The sequence below is a fragment of the Rhinichthys klamathensis genome, unplaced genomic scaffold, assembly GCF_029890125.1.
Source record: "Rhinichthys klamathensis goyatoka isolate OS25496 unplaced genomic scaffold, OSU_Roscu_1.1 h1tg000554l_1, whole genome shotgun sequence".
NCBI classification, from domain to species: domain Eukaryota; kingdom Metazoa; phylum Chordata; class Actinopteri; order Cypriniformes; family Leuciscidae; genus Rhinichthys; species Rhinichthys klamathensis.
Window position 1 is genome coordinate 3,709,637 of NW_026607023.1, and position 17,872 is coordinate 3,727,508.

Consider the following 17,872-nt stretch of genomic DNA (forward strand, 5'->3'; position numbering starts at 1 on the left):
ATGTTTTTAATGATGGAGGGGAGATCCATCCTGAAGAGCAGTAGATAAACTGAATTTTTTAGCTTTTGTGTCTGTTTTGGATGTTTATTATATTTTATGTGGCAGAAACAAACGGAATAGGGAGGACACTACTTTTGGTAACGCTTCCTTTTACAGTCCTGTACTTACTATGTACTTATTATAGTAATTACAATTACTGGGTAATAACTAGGTACTAACCCTGAACCTACCCCTAACCCATGTACTTACCTTATATTAGCCAGTACTTTCTAGGTAAGTACACTGTAAGTACACTTAAGTACTGTACTGTAAAAGGAAGCGTTACCCTACTTTTTCTAACATTTTAGACATAAACGGGAGATTTGAGATGATCTGTTCTCCTGGGTCAAGCTGGGGCTTCTTGATAAGGGTTTGATTACTGCCAGCTTGAAAGTTTTTGGGACATGCCCTAAAGAAAGGGAAGGGTTAATAATGTTCAGACGATATTCTGAGATTACAGGTAACAACTCTTTCAGTAGCTTAGTGGATATAGGTTACAGGATACGTTTAATAAGTTTTGTTCACTCTTCCTGTCCTATAGCATCAAATGACTGAAGCTGTTCGCTGGAGATACTATGAGATAGAGCCCGACCGATATAACGGTCTGCCGATATTATCGGCTGATATGAGCCTGTCGCAGATATATCGGTATCGGCGTATATGACGCAGATATGCCGCCGATATAAACTTTTTTTTTGCAGAACATATAACGCGGATAAAATGCTTGTAAATTGTGTAACTACGTAGTTTGTCCAACAAACTTTTTGATCCTTCGATGTCGGCTCTTCATATCATTGTGAAGCAGAATTCACCAAGCGTTGGATTGTTCACCCACTAATAGGGAACGTGAGCTGGGTTTAGACCGTCGTGAGACAGGTTAGTTTTACCCTCCATTGTTTGCTACTGGCGACCCAGCTTACTGTACACCAGCAAACCCTTTCACTTCAGTAATGATAGTAGAAGTAGAGCCACTATCCACTATCGGGCGAGCTTAAGACACGGTGTAAGATGGGCGCACACATTAGCTTCCACTCCACTGACAATATATATATATATTCTGTTTATGTATACTGTATTCTATATACAGTACCAGTCAAAAGTTTGTACACACGAATGGGAGAGTGTGTCCAAACTTTTGACTGGTTCTGTACTATAATATAGACATAAATAATATTGCTACTGTATTATAATATACACAAATAATATCAGTAACTCCATATCGGTCGGGCTCTACTATGAGACAAAATTTCCAGAGATGCTAAAATTCTTTCTGCTTGTCTTAATTTTATTGTTGAAGAAGTGCATTAAGGTATTACACTACTGTGCTGTGAGGAGAAATTCCTGAGATTGTTTGTGTCATTTTTTATGAGCATTCAAATATGAAGATCTCGCCGTTTTCCGGGCCTTTCTGTAGCTGGAAAAATGCCCCTTGAAATACCTCTTAATTTGTAATCTTCCACCTGCTTTCTTAAGAGCATGAGTCTGAATTTGTACCAATGTGTGGGGGTTTCTCTTTCAAACAGAGGGGTCCAACACTATCTAGAGTCTTTATTCATAGTCAAGTCAAGTCACCTTTATTTATATAGCGCTTTTTACAATACAGATTGTATCAAAGCAGCTTCATAACATGAAAATAAAACAACAAAGTTTGTTTCTAGAATAAAGGCAGATCAATAATATAGTTTTTATTTATTTTTATTTTTTTATTAAACACCATTGACATTACAGAAAATGCAACCCTACGGCATGCACAAGAATACTACATATAACAGACAGATGTACATTACACAAACACATACTGTAACTTAACAAGATATCACAATGACGTGGCTTCGACACACATAACACAACATAGATCTCAGAAAGGCTAAGGATGATTTGAATGAGGTGGTGTTGGGATGGGGGTGGGGGTGAGGGGTGAGGGGTAGTGAGTATGTGAGGATGTATGTGTGTATGTGTGTGCATATGAGTAAAGCTGGCTTGCTGTTGGGCCGGGCGGAGAGAAGCTGGAACACTGAGAGGGAGTGATTCAGAGGAGAGGAGTTGTAATTATTCTATTAAAGATAAGTGTAATAGTAGGAATAGCTGATTGCCTGACTAATTGCCAGCCTGGGCACCCATTGATGGTCACCGTTCCACCCAGCCCCCGCAGTAAAACTGCGACGAGCCGACAGAGGGGAGGACCCGCGGGCCACCCATCACCCCCAGGATCAATAATATAGTTGAAGATTAAATGTCCCCAACTAAGCAAGCCAAAAGCCAAGGCGACAGTGGCAAGGAACCAAAACTCCATCATGTGACAGAATGGAGAATAAAAAAACCTTGGGAGAACCCAGACTCAGTCGGGGTCCAGTTCTCCTCTGGCCAACAAGCGAACAGTGAATCATAGTTTCTATCCTCACATCAAGTTCTTCAGATATTTTGGGCACTGTACAGTAAAAAATAAGCGCACTTCCATCACTGTAATATTTCACTGTGACAGTAGTCAGAGAGATGGAATTGTGTGTATTTAATGCCACTGTCTTGTGGAGGTGGTGATGGTTATTTTGGTTTACTACCTACATACAGTAGGTTAAATTGGTGCTGTATGTTGATGGGGGCTGATTACATGTTTATGGTTATTGTAGGCTAAGGTCATAGTACTACCAAATGGTAGCAGGAAGTGTTTTTTTTTTTTTTTTACCTGACTTTGACTTTTATTGTTTTCCTAGAGCCGCCAGGTGGCAATGGCACCATAGTGCTCGAGCCCGTCATCACTGACATCGATACTATATTTTTAATGGTTTAGCTGGTTGTTTAGATGCTTATTGCATAAGGATATACAGTAGTTATAGTAAAACATGCTGACACCAAATAAGACTAGAATGCAAGGCTCTCTGTATGTTTTTATTATCTAAACATTTTTTTTTTTTTTTTCATCACAGCTTCCATTTGAAAAGGAGATCTATTATATTCAACACTCCATGCTGTATCTTGTGCCTGTCTACCTCTTCAGAAAAGGAGGTGAGTTTCTGAAGTTTGGTCGAACAGTTAGTCCTGGGGGGTATTCCAGAAAGCAGGTTATGTGACTTACCTGTGTGTGTGTCTAAGGGAAAGTAATCGGATAACCTCAACTTTTGGTTCCAAAAAATGGAGGTAGCTTTCAGAGTATGTAAGTAATACATAGCAACTTACTCTCTGAAACATACTTACTTACCTGCTCCGAAACAGCTCATGTTCCAGGGTTAGTTTACTTCAGAGGTGTCCAGGGTTAGTTTAGGTGTTCAGCACATGCATATTGATGAAGCTCCAGTGGGCGTGACAGATTGTGCACAATATTATATATATAGTTATATTAATATATAAAGTGCTATTTAAACAAGGTAATGTTTATTGTAATTGTATTGTAATATATAGCTATATAAATCTCATCTCACACATCGTTTATCTGCATTCAGATGTTTTTTATTTTATTTAATTTTTCTATGCTAAAATGTATTTCTATAATAAAATACATAAATGATATGATCTGATATATGTATGAAGCAATGTGGAAGCAAAATTACTAAACATAAAATAAACGTATACAGCCATTTTATCTTTGCAAGCACAGACTGTATTTAGTTTAATCAGTCTTTCTTTTTATTATATAATTAGCATCAAACCTTTTCTTAGCGTCCGTTTCCATGGTGATTCATCGCTTTGTTGAGAATGTCTGGTGTGTTAATCATGAACATATTCTGAGTTGGATGAACTTACTCCCGGGTGTGTTTTTGGAACCAGCATACTGTACCTCGAGTAAGCAAGGTTTGGTTTAATCAATCGAGAGTTCATGGTATGTTTGACGGTAAAATAACCTTGCTTTCTGGAATACACCCCTGGACCCTTTTACCCCACATGATTATATCTTCCATTGTCCACATGTGCACCACAATGTCATTTTAGCTTCCCTGTCGGTGCTTTTCAGGTGAAAAATGAGCGATGTAAATACTATTGAAATCAGTAGCACGTTATTTATAGAGCTCTACCACCTGCAGATCTCCGCCACAGTTTTGAAGAAACAGCTGAAAACTCGTCTCTCCCGTGACAAAACTGGAGCCTCCTAAAAAAAACTGTTCTATTTTACTACCTCTTTCACTATTCCTTTGTCTATGCCTTAATCCCTCCCTTATTCTAGCTTGTACTATCCTGAACGATGGCTACAACGTTGTATTACTAGCGTTTCTCGTGTTTATTGCCTCTTTAAGGTTTTTAAAAAAAAATTTTTTTATAAAAGTGTCTGCTAAATGAATAAATGTAAATTCAACTGATATGACCATTTTGAAATGTTGATGTCAGAATGGCACTTCATCTGCCCAGAGTAAAAGACACATGAGTGAAGCAATGATGCTCAGAGAGAAATAGGCAAACCTGTAGTGTCTCCTAATGTTCAGACAGGACAACTACAGCTCCACAGTTTCTGGGATATCAATGCTTTGTGTGAAAGAAGGATTGATAATGTACAATTATTTTTTGGGGAGGAAAGGGTATCCTTAATTAAAAGTATTACATTAAATATTTAGTTGAATAATGACAAATATATCAAATAACACAATCTTTCTTCTGAATTACATTATATAGGCTACAAGCCTATGTTTTTAGTTGATAGGATATCATAATAGTAGTAGACTATTCTGATTGAATGATTCTCCTTAGTTGGACTGTAGGTTATGATGAATAAGATATGAGATACATTTGTAATTTATGGAAATAGTATATAATAATTCCCTGAATTTTAATAATTATTAAATATAATGATGAAAACATGTCACTGTGGGCCTTCTTGCCCAATTCTATCGAGGAATGAACCTCACTTTAACTTTTCACTTCAAAATAAAACAAAACTAAGCTAAGTTGTAACTTGTGTACAGCTGGTGCAACCGGCCCCTGGACTTTACATGCATTTTAACGTCTGTCATGTGTCTTGTTTTTCAGGTGTGTATAAGCCAGAGCCGCTGGGTGACATGTGGTGGGCGCTGCTGTCCTCAGGAATCCTCTTCCTCTACCACTTTGTATTCCTCCAGGGCCTTGGAATGGTACGACAATCAATCACTATTGCAGAATCCAGAATAGCATACTACTCTTACTGTTTCAGAAATACAAAGAGTTGTATGGTAGATTATGTCAAATATGGAATACTATCTTACTATTTACTGAATACTTGCCTTACATAGACACACTTTTCAAGTAAGTGAAACAGCTGACATTTTTCCACAACATTGTCACACGACCTCATCACATTATGTGTTTAATTCAGCAAGTGTGTTATTTAGCATTTTTAATGCTTAACGTCAACTTCTGGCAGTCTAATCAAATAACATGTCAATTCATCACTTCAAGTGGAATATCAAGTCAGATGCATTGTGGGACACAATATTCAATTCAGTATGCTCTGATGTTCATTTTAATAAACATAGACAATTTGCATAATTTACATACATACTATATATGTGACAATAGTAACTAGTACAGTATGTTAGTATAGAATATAGCCTTCATTAAAGTATCTTGCACAGCAAGCAAGGTGATCAACTATCAGCTAATGACTTCCAGTATAAGCTGAAAATGTCCTGAAATATTTCTATGGCTGTTCCTGGTGACAGTTGCCCACTCCACAGAGAACACATGTTGTTGAGTTTCTATGGTCGCACTCAAAGCTGCTTGATTATTTGGACACAGAAAATGTGCTGTCACCATTACACTACCAGTCAAAAGTTTTGAGTTATTAAAAAAAATATTGTGACAATTTAAAATAACTAGCTATTCCTTCAGAAATCATTCTGAAATGTAGCCTAGAAATCTAGACGCACCCTAGCGGCAGCGAAAATTATTTCGCCGCCAGTGTGGTCTAGCAACTCTCCATAGGCTTTTGAGCTGGAAAAACCAAAAACTGGTCAGGCCAATCACATCGTGTATAGAGTCGGCGGGCGGGCTTAACACAATGACGGCACAGTTCATGACGTTCCGCGTGATTTCCATAGGTGATTTCCCTGCTACTTGAAAACAATGAAGATGCAACGGTCTTTCGAATCGGCTTTGGGCGCGACTCTGGAGGACTTGGAGTTAAGAGAACGTCACTTAAGTCATTCTTAAAAAAGGAAGATGTGTTCGTAGTTTTGCCGACCTGATACGGCAAAAGTTTAATATATCAATTAGCTCCGCTGGTGGAAAAACGCATGGGACTCACTCATCCACAACCGTTCGTTGCTCTGGTTGGTTGTAGCGTTATCCTATTGTGTGCAGAGGGATTTTGAAAGGTAACCGTTTATCCCGCCCCTCGGATTGAGGCATGTCAATGGAGAGTTCCCAGACCTAACATCTTGATGTAGGTCTGGCATGCCAGGCTATCTGAAATGCTGATTTGGTGCTTAGTTATAAAATATAATTAGCGCTCAATCATTATTGTTTTTTTTATTATTATCAATGTTAAAAAATGGTTTTGCTATTTGTCTCTTTTAATCAATTTAATGCATCCATGCTGAACAAAAGGGTTTAATTATTTTCTTTCTTTCTTTCTTTCTTTTTAAATCTTACCCCAAACAAAAGTATTAAGCAGCAAAAAACAGTTTTCAACATTGATAGTAATAAATGTTTATTGAGCACCTAATCAGCATATTAGAAGGATTTCTGAAGGATCACGTGACAGATTCTTACAGATTCACATTTCAAGATAAATAATTATCTTAAGAATTAAGATAAAGAATGATAGTTCATTGCTATATATATATATATATATATATATATATATATATATATATATATATATACATACACTCACCTAAAGGATTATTAGGAACACCATACTAATACTGTGTTTGACCCCCTTTCGCCTTCAGAACTGCCTTAATTCTACGTGGCATTGATTCAACAAGGTGCTGAAAGCATTCTTTAGAAATGTTGGCCCATATTGATAGGATAGCATCTTGCAGTTGATGGAGATTTGTGGGATGCACATCCAGGGCACGAAGCTCCCGTTCCACCACATCCCAAAGATGCTCTATTGGGTTGAGATCTGGTGACTGTGGGGGCCATTTTAGTGCAGTGAACTCATTGTCATGTTCAAGAAACCAATTTGAAAGGATTCGAGCTTTGTGACATGGTGCATTATCCTGCTGGAAGTAGCCATCAGAAGATGGGTACATAGTGGACATAAAGGGATGGACATGGTCAGAAACAATGCTCAGGTAGGCCGTGGCATTTAAACAATGCCCAATTGGCACCAAGGGGCCTAAAGTGTGCCAAGAAAACATCCCCCACACCATTACACCACCACCACCAGCCTGCATAGTGGTAACAAGGCATGATGGATCCATGTTCGCATTCTGTTTACACCAAATTCTGACTCTACCATCTGAATGTCTCAACAGAAATCGAGACTCATCAGACCAAGCAACATTTTTCCAGTCTTCAACTGTCCAATTTTGGTGAGCTCTTGCAAATTGTAGCCTCTTTTTCCTATTTGTAGTGGAGATGAGTGGTACCCGGTGGGGTCTTCTGCTGTTGTAGCCCATCCGCCTCAAGGTTGTGCGTGTTGTGGCTTCACAAATGCTTTGCTGCATACCTCGGTTGTAACGAGTGGTTATTTCAGTCAAAGTTGCTCTTCTATCAGCTTGAATCAGTCGGCCCATTCTCCTCTGACCTCTAGCATCAACAAGGCATTTTCGCCCACAGGACTGCCGCATACTGGATGTTTTTCCCTTTTCACACCATTCTTTGTAAACCCTAGAAATGGTTGTGCGTGAAAATCCCAGTAACTGAGCAGATTGTGAAATACTCAGACCGGCCCGTCTGGCACCAACAACCATGCCACGCTCAAAATTGCTTAAATCACCTTTCTTTCCCATTCTGACATTCAGTTTGGAGTTCAGGAGATTGTCTTGACCAGGACCACACCCCTAAATGCATTGAAGCAACTGCCATGTGATTGTTTGATTAGATAATTGCATTAATGAGAAATTAAACAGGTGTTCCTAATAATCCTTTAGGTGAGTGTATATAAGGCATGTAACAAATATGATGCATACATGTAGATACATATACATATGTATCTACATGTAGACCAGTATGTATATATATATATATATATAGACCAGTAACACTCTACATGTATGTATCATATTTAACAAATATATGTGTATATATATATATATTTGCTAAGGGTTTGTGGTCTGCTCAGCACCATTCATTCAGCAGTTTCTCACAACAGGCTCCAGAATTTAGTGTGTCTCACAGGTGGTACGAAATTAATACCAAACCTCTTTCCAGAGACCTTGGCATTAAAGTGTTATTTGCATTCGGCTTGGACATGTGATAAGTGAGTCCGGTGATGTCTTCCACCAGCTGTGCTGGGTCGCATTGCAATGGAAATAAAGGAGCTGGACTCCATTTAATCAATAAACGCTGAACTTGCTGAAGCACAGACAAGCTTCTTGTCTTTAACATGCAGAGAAAAGAAGCCTTGAAGGTGAATGTTCTCTGGATAATCTGAAAAGCAGTCTCAGAAGTTGGTGGAGAAGGTCTTGAAAATTGGAGGCACATGCTTGGTCGTTGTTGCTGTTGCTTTTTCTGTGCTCTCCAAAAATTCCCTTCTTGCAGAACTTCCTTTTATTCTCTGCTTAGATTTAAAGGTGCTCTATGTAGCTTTTCTTCTAAAATGAATCCTTTTTTTAATTGCCTGTGTGTGAAGGGGTTGTAATCACACATTACAATGATCCACTTGTCGGGTTTTGCTATTACCTCTGAAGGCCAATATTCATATTTATATGTGAAGTCTCCGGGTCGTATTTACTGCGAAATCCATCGGATGTGACGTGCATGCGCGCTCCCGAGCCTCTCTCCTTTTTATATACAGTCTATGTGACGGCACTGCAGCTGATGACATGGAGTCTGATAACACCAAAAAACGACCTGCCTCCAGCACAACACACACTCCAACACAAACACCACATAAATATAAAAAACAAAAAAAAGTTTTATCTGCTGATGCTCGTCAGGCCAAACGTGATTCTGATCGACTCAGGACGAAAACACGGATCAACATCGGCAGAGCTTTTGAATTATTAGTAAACTCTAATGAAATAGCAAGGTAAACTACATGAGACATGAAATTAATACAAAAGACTGTTCCAGGATAACAAAAAGTAGGTGCTTTAGGATGTAACTTATTTTATGTACTAGATCTACTGTCTAACGTTAGCCTACTCATCCCACTACTATCATATTGTGTCTTACTGTTACACTGACATTGTTCAGTCTAGTTCACCGTTTTCATTATCATATTATACATTCACCTATGTTGACATTGCTGATTGTGAAAGATACACGAATAGTTAGTGAAATGCCTTATGCTAACACCACATGCCGGCTAAATGCAGTCAATGTAACGTTATCATGGTACGAGCATGGAGCATTAGTTCAACGTCAAGCTGATAAAAGTAGCCTATTATTGTAACGTTGCAGTGGGCGTTTACATGAGTTTCCAGCATGTTGTGTGATGCTTTCGCCGTTGCGTTGAAAGTCTCCGTGTGGCCGGTAGTGAATGCTCGCTCTTGAGATCGAGCACGCACACGAGCACGAGCCCTCTTGTTGCAATCTGAAACATCACCGCTAGAGGCCGCTAAAAAATACATAGAGCACCTTTAAACTTGCAACATTGCAACTGCACAGAAACCCTTTTTCTGTGTCTCAGTGAATAGTTCAATTCTTCTTGAGCAGGAGGGATTTGGAAATCGGCGTGATCATTATTTGCATAGTTTAACGTTCACAGTTAGAACCTAATAATTCATACAACAACATAATTCACTTTTCAAACCAATTCCAGATTCACCTAGGCATTGTACTGAACACCACAGGATTGTGTAATGTTAAACTTTCACCTGTGCATTCATGTATACCTTGTTGTGTCCCAAACAGCACTCATTAAGTGAATACAGATCTGCTAGTGGAAATGGAGAGGATTTCCATTTTGTGTTGCCATCTGTGAAGATCTGTCCTTCCTTTTGTTGCACAACTTTTCTATTCCTGGGACTCCTAAGAAATGTACGATCATTCACACTTGTTGAAAAGATTGAGGGAGAACAAAACAGTTCTTGTTCTGTTCCGGTTGGTCACTGTGTTAATAGACAATGTTAAAAGCGTTTCACTAATGGCTGCTTTATAACAATCTGCATCTCATCACATCGGGCTCCGTTTAGTAGCGTGATAAATTTCCACCTGCGTTATTGTCAATGGACGGTGGCTAAATTTGACCAAAAAAAATGCACTTAAATTTACCATTTCAAAATATTTAGCCTTACTTGATAATATAACTTCTGCTCTAGCCTGTATCAGGTTATGTTTTTCAAGTGTTGGAGTGTGATGAAGGCCTATAGCACCCCTTGTGGCAGTGTTGAAAATGCAACTATTAATTGCATCCTGGTAGTTTCGTAAAATGAAGCAAGAAATTGAGCAAATTCTGGGTTTTTTTTGTTTTTTTTTCATATGTTTTGGATATGCATGTTTAGTTATTGTGTCCCTATACTAACTCAATCTTGTATTTTGCTTCCCACTAGTTGACCGAAGTGAATTTGAACAACATGCTGTGTCCTGCTGTCTCTGACCCGTTTTATGGACCCTGGTATCGAGTGTGGGCAACGGGCCACCAGACAGCCTTGACTTTACTGCACGGCAAGGCTCTGACCATCCTCTCGCAACACACTGCTCCCACATGCCGGGATTTACTGGATATAGCACGTCTACGTCTACGCAACAAGAAGATGGACTAGTGTTTTTATCAGCAGTCTCACATGGACAAAACCTCATGCTCCTGAACCAAAACTTGTCCAGCATCCTAGATAAAAGCGTAACGTTAGTACATGCCTTTATTTTCCTATTTGTTGTTGTTTGGTCCTAACCTGGTTTCTCATAGCTGGATCGAAGAATTGTTTTTACACCAAAGGAGCAGGGGACAGCAGGATTCAAACATCAACCATGCCTTTTTCTTTTCAGTTTAAATGTTTAGCAAAATGAAGATTCGGTGAACTCTCAACAGACGTAACCTTTCTTCTCATGTTGCCTTCTTTAGTTATGCTCATCGAACAGTGAAATGGGGCCAACTCATTTGCTGAATAGCGGTTGCACAGTTCCTCACGCCTTTCGTCCTGGAAATGCAGTTGTAAAAGAATTACACTTGTTATTATTGTTAACCTGTTAAGGAAAGCATAAATGTGGCGGTACTGTATGTCTAGGAGATTTTCCAGGGCATTTCCAATCCCCTGGCAGTATCTTTCTTTAATAGTCAGAACTCTACATTCTACGCTGAAGCCATTAGCTGTTGGCTGAAGGTGTCCATTTGATTCCATTAGCCACACTCTACTGATGATGTTATTCAAGGGAAATGACTGTTTGTAGATAGACCGAATGATCGGTTTAAGGGTAGTTTTTATTTTTAACCAATAGTTCTTTGTTGTTTTTTACTGGGCCAGTTAAAACAATTCACTCATTTTCCCTTTTTTTTTTTTACAAACTTATTTTTTACAGTCTCAATATTTAGCTAAACGCAGTTATCTATACAGAATTTGATTCAGTTCAGTGGACATTTATTTTACAAACTAACTAGATCATTCGAACTTGAGCATGGCTGTTTCAGACTTGCATTAAAGTGTTTACCTTATATTGTACATGAATGACTGAGTGTTAACCTTATACATGAAAACGATGTACAAAAAAGTCCAATGTGTAGCCAAATGAGAAGGAAAAACTAGTTCCATTAGGAGGTTCTTTTGGCCCCAAAAACTGCTCAGTACTTGAAGTGTATTCCATCAATTTCCATGTCAAAGATCCAAACATAAAATCAAAGCAGTTTGTGGCTGTTGAGCTAATGTAAGAAATCCAGTGGGTCTAGTGAATTATGGGATCACTCTCATTTCAATGTATGCAACTTGACTGAAAGGGAAACCTTAGTTCTGATCTCAGTTTTGTACATATGTTTTTATGAAATATGGTCTATATTAAAGGTCTTCTCCAACGTGTAGCATCCATGAGGATTGTCTTGGTTTCATGTCTGTTCATCAAAAATCAAGTTCTTCTGTGAAGCATAAAGACACCCAATGCATGTTCTTTCAGATTTTTTTTATTGGATAAATGATTTAAAAGGTAATAACAATAATGCTTTAAAACTACATTATCATTGCCACAGCCATAGCTCACATACCCACATCTAACCCATCTATTTGCCACCCTCCCCCCAACACTTTTTTTTTTTGTTGATTTTGTCATTTTTGTCTTTTTTTTGGAGCCATACTACCATATTCATAATAAATGCCCATTTCAAGTCTCATCACTCTAACAGCAATTCAATGGGGTAAAGGATCTAGTTCTACAGGATAAAAATGTTTTTGTTTCTATTTTTTTTTTCACCAAGTCTTTACTTCAAAAATTTCAAGTTCGTAAAGCAAGAGAGAATCCAAACTCAAAACAGAAATAAACCAGTGGTGGGCATCGAGGGCTACGCCAGGCAACCCCAGTGCCTCAATGACAACACTGCAAGATGTCAATCATCGAAGGGCACGTTCAAAACTCTTCTCAAAGTTCCAGAACATAGAAAACCACTAAAATAATAATTAGAAACTAGGTCCAAAATATTTTTTTTTGAAAAGAATTAACTTGATGTACAAAAACAGTCATTATGTTTTCTTTTTGAACTTTTTTTTTTTTTACAAAAAAGTTTTCAAACAAGTTTATTGTAGTTCTTACATTTATTTTTATCATCATCATCATTATTATTATTTATAGTTCCCCCCTCCCCTCTATATCTACCAGTGCGATTGTATGCCAGTGCAGCTACTGGGTCCAGAGTAAAGAAAAAAGGCTTCTTTTTTTTCTCCTTTTAAATGGCATTTAAAAATAAGGATTAGCTCATCTTTTGTATAAAGTATAACTGCTGGTCTTAGGGGAAAAAAAAAAAACACATTAAGAAACCCATAAATCTAAGAGGCACGCTATGGGGTTTTCTTTCTTTACAAAAATAGATAATAATAACAATGATGAAAACAAAATAAAAAAGTGCAACCTAGTATTACGGTCGTAGACACCGTGCAAGGTTTCAAAAACAGCTACAATGAAAATTCATTGAACTTAGGTAGCTAAAAACCTAAAACAATATTAGAAATTGTACAAAAGAAAAAGAGTAAATACACAAAAACAAAAAGACATTTCTCTTGCAGGGAAGGTTTTTGGAAGGACAGGAAGGCAGGTCTGTAGAGCAGCATTTGGACATGGCTGGAGGCATCTTTGGTTCGGTTGAACACACAAAGGTAACATGAGCCTAACTTCCAAATGACTATGGTTTTAACAGTAAACGTGAAGCTCGTATGAAGGTGTTACAACCCAACATTTATGCCTAAAATGAGCATTACTTGCCAAACACTAGTCCCAGTTGTGTTAAAAGTTACAGAAAATGAAGGAAAGTGTAATGAGAAAATGTTTTTTTTTTTTTTTTTTTAAAGGGGCCACGACGAACACATTTTGAACTCGTCTTTGAGCAATGTAGGACAGGTGCTGATAGTCTCTACAATGTTCAAATGTGCCAGAGATTGCTAAAGTTAATGTCCCCAAAGTGCATGTTCAAACTACACTAGAAATCACAAAATACTTAAGTTTTAAGCAAGGTTTTGAAAAATTGTGAAACGACTGCAAGTAGAGCTTAATGTATAGACATATACATATAGTTCTATGAAAGAAACAAACAAATGTCTTTCATCACCGCAACAAAATGAACCAATGATATTTGAACAAACAATGTTAGCAAAGTAAACTCAGCACATTGACCATCATTAATCGCTTTGGCCATATTTCGGCAACAGCGTTCAGCCAGTTAATCCAGCCGTAGTTCAAAATGGCAATGTAAATGAACGCGAACATCAACGGATACAGAGTGAATTTCCAGGGTAATTGTGTATTGCGTAAATGTGCACATCTATTACAGATGATATAAGCATATGCCCGAATCCCCCAGGCCATGAGGGAAAGATGGGGTTAGACTCGTCACTACTTGTCCTTTCAAACCTGCAGGAGATTTTGTTACACTGGTAGGAAAAAAACACCTGTAAAACAGATCTGCATATTTTGAGGATAATAAAAAGTCTGATATGATCAATGAGTCCGCATGACCAGTCACATTTGCTGCGACCACCCCCAACATGAGGTCCAATAGCACCATTTTATATAGTCTGTTTTCTCATATCTATATAGCAGTGAAACAAGCATGCCATGTTTAACAGGAGGCCTCCAATTCATGCAACAAATGTATTGCAAATTTGTATACATCAAATTTTCTCAAATGCAAAGACTTGGTTTTGCAGCAGCAGCAAAAAAAAAAAAAAAAAAAAAACTTCAGTTCGTGCTGTTTTAATGGACCGAAAATGAGGCACGGATTGTCCAACTATAAAACAATAACTGGGTTTAACACTGAGGCAGTAAAGTGGAGATATTTAAAGGGTTTTTAAAGACTGAGACAGTGAGACACCACAAATGTGTCTTATTGGTAGGTAGGATTTAGATAAGCAAATTATTATTATATATATTTTTTAAAAGGTCACAACTGGGCAGTGGAGGGGCCTCAATGAAAAAAGTAATAAACACTTGACGGTTTGGCAAACAGACATCAGCAATTATGTGTGAAGTTTTTGAGCAAAGTCATCGCTGGTCAAAACCTTCCCGTTGTGATGCTGTGGCCAAAATAACCCGTCTTGCGCTAGTTGAGCAATCTGGGCAACATTTGCTGGTCCATGTCTTAACCATTTTTAAGGCAACACAACTGAAATCAGGTTGTTTTGTTTTTTAGGTTATAGTGGACTGAATAATGACTGTGGATGGAACCCCAAAAGCCCTTAACATTTTGCATATGAAAACAAATGACAGGAAATAGTTTTGTGATTTCCAAAAGAACCTCACCCATTTTTCCTTTCAGAGTCAATCTAAAAACTGAAACCTCGAAAAGCTAATTCACTGCGATCTACAGATAAGATGACACTCGATTTAAAAAAAGAAACACTTAGACATGGTCTTTTCAGAACGGACCTAACATTGTCAGTGACACAAATTGTCAGTGAGAAAACTATGGAGACAGTTATAACCATCGTATATTAGTTAATTTCCTGGTGTGAAGTGGCAGATTCGACAACATTATTCAAGCAAACTTCAGTTCAAGAGATCGAGGGGATTAAAAAGCCACAATAGCAACTGTATCTACTCAATGATCTTCTCAATTACAGCAACTGTAAATATAGTGGCTTTTGTATGGAGATGTAAACATTGTTGCTATGCGAGAGAGAAATGATCATATTTATCCATAAGACCAGATCATTAAAAACAAAGCAAAAAAGAGCTTTCTGAAGCATTTTCCATGCCAGGAAAAAATGAATTTAAAATAGCCATTTAGAGCAACCACCCTGCCACAGCCTGCATTAAAAAAAGAAAAAAGTATGGCTTTTTTTTTTAGCTTGTCCCTGTCATTTGACCTTGGTCTCTCAGGTTTTCCTCTCTGTGTGACAAAATAGGAGCAAAAACAAATTCAGACAGCGTTTTGGCCATGAGGTCAGTTGTGAGCCCAGTTAACCTTAACTAACTTTAGTCTCTGACTCATTAATTTACTCCCTTATTCTGAATACAGCCTTATACTTGCGATCTCACGAACACCACTTACAAACACTAATACAACACGTCAACGAGAAATTAAATAAAAGATGGATTACTAACAGATTAATATGCCTTTTTCCCCTAAGAGTAGCAAATCTACACAAAAAAGGGCTAACTGACTGTTCATCAAAGTAAATACAATTCAAATCAACAACAACAATAATGCTAAGAGCAACAGGCCTTTGCATCAAGGTAAATATTCTGGTATCCCCAACAGCAAATTTAATATAGTGGTTTCAATTATCTGATGAGTTTGAGTCAACAGGGAAAAAACTAACAAGTCTTAACTAGTTCTTCATTGCCTAAATCAGCCACACTGCATAACCCTACAACCCACAACAAAATTGACAAAAAAAGGAAAACAGAAAATCACCCCTCATAAAGGAAAGTTATCAGAGGAATAACACAGAGGAAATAACATCCCTTAAACCCTGTGGTTGCCTGCTTGATAAAAAGTCAAACTAATAATGAAGAGGGGGGGATTGCGCCAAATAAAGCAAGTCATTAAAGCTAGATAAAATCTGAGCAAAATTATACTATCTTCAAAACTAGCCCATCATTTAATATGACTTATTTCCATCCACAGACTAAGAAACCTGATTAGGAAATTTGTTGAAACAACAAAAAAACGTAGTACTTTTTTATTTGTAAAAAAAAAAAAAAGAGTAAGGGGTCGATATATATTTATATGTATATGCTGCAAAAACTAAATTAATACAAATAATAAAAATGACAAAATGAATTTCGCTTTATAATCACCTAATGCTTATTTTGCACCCGCTGCCATGCCTCCATATGACTGTGGACATGGCAACGGAAACTATCATCATAAAATGGTACAGTAGTACAGATAGCTAGACCACGAGGAGGCGGGCTCTCCGGGGAAGATGTCCGCAGAGAGGTCCAGTGACTGGTCATGCGGCTCGCTGTCAGGAATAATGGTTGTATGGAGGGAGAGGGTGCCCGATGCCATTCTGGTAGTGATGATGCTGGCGGTGGGCGATGTATTCTGCGTAGCTCATTGTCATCTTTTCACTACGGTACCTAAAACAATGGTGAAGAAGGGGTAAGCATCAGAACCATGGAAGACTGTCAAAATACTGTTCACAACACAGGCCTGTAGAAGACTGTAAAAATGACGTAATCAATCACCTTCATGTTTCAAACATTAAACTTTCCTCTGTGGAACACAAAAGGAGAAATGTATTACATTTATTTGAATGAATTAACAAATAAGATTGCGAGAAAGAATGAGAGTGTGAACTACAGTAGTCGACATTTGAAGTGGATCAAAACCTTTCATCAAAGTTATAAATGAATTTTGAACAGTACCCATTCTTGTCTTAGGACAACTTTGATGAACTTTTGTGATCCACTTCAAATGTTTACTACTGTAGTTACATATACACACATACACAGCTCAAGTACTCACAGTACTGCGAGTCATCTTGAGGTAATAAAATATCAAATTAATTTGAGTTCAATTATTTGCTTATGTGGCAAATAGCCACATTAATGTTGAGACTGTCTCCATTTGTCCGCCAAATTTTATAATTTTCCTGCAAATGGTTCTGTGGGCTGCCATAGCCTCAAGAAAGGATAAGGATAAGACATTAAACTGAGGTCCTGACTCTCAGTGGTCATTAAAATTCCCATGGCACTTCTCATAAAGGAGTAGGAATTCAACCCCGGTGTCCAGGCCAGATTCACTCCATTGGTCCTGGCTCAATCATGGCTTCTAAATAATCCCCATCTACTCAATTGGCTCCATCACTCTCTCTCCTCTTCACCTATACACAGTAGGTGTACCTATGTGTGGTGAGCGTATTGTCAAAATGAGCGTACTGTGGCTGCCGTCGCATCATCTAAGTGGATGATGCACACTTGTGGTGCTTGAGGAGATCACGTTCTAAGATATTAAAATGTGATGATATTTCTTGTGGAGGTGAATATCTGTCTCGCGATATCAAGATGACAGAGTTGAGTTTGTGGCAAAACCCTTTACAGTGCTTGCAGGGCTGCCAACTCTCATGCATTCAGTGCGAGACTCATGCAGTTTATACTTCTCACGCTCTTACGCCACAAAAACAATCGCAAAGCAAAGAGGACATGGACAATGCGCCAACAGACAGGACAGAGC

The 17,872-nt window shown here is 38.1% G+C and overlaps 2 protein-coding genes across 2 annotated transcripts in view; one reads left to right on the top strand and one right to left on the bottom strand.

Moving 5' to 3' along the window:
* Positions 1-11,211, top strand: part of LOC130073638 (transmembrane protein 164) — a 36,789-nt gene extending 25,578 nt beyond the window's left edge. The window contains exons 4-6 of the mRNA XM_056239158.1: positions 2,964-3,042; positions 4,993-5,093; positions 10,608-11,211. Coding sequence (XP_056095133.1) covers positions 2,964-3,042; positions 4,993-5,093; positions 10,608-10,820 — 393 coding nt within the window. The 3' untranslated portion in view covers positions 10,821-11,211. The remainder of the gene's footprint in view (positions 1-2,963; positions 3,043-4,992; positions 5,094-10,607) is intronic.
* A 5,173-nt stretch (positions 11,212-16,384) lies between these two features.
* The window catches only part of ammecr1 (AMMECR nuclear protein 1), a 65,493-nt gene continuing 64,005 nt past the window's right edge, over positions 16,385-17,872 (bottom strand). The window contains exon 6 of the mRNA XM_056239108.1: positions 16,385-16,776. Coding sequence (XP_056095083.1) covers positions 16,662-16,776 — 115 coding nt within the window. The 3' untranslated portion in view covers positions 16,385-16,661. The remainder of the gene's footprint in view (positions 16,777-17,872) is intronic.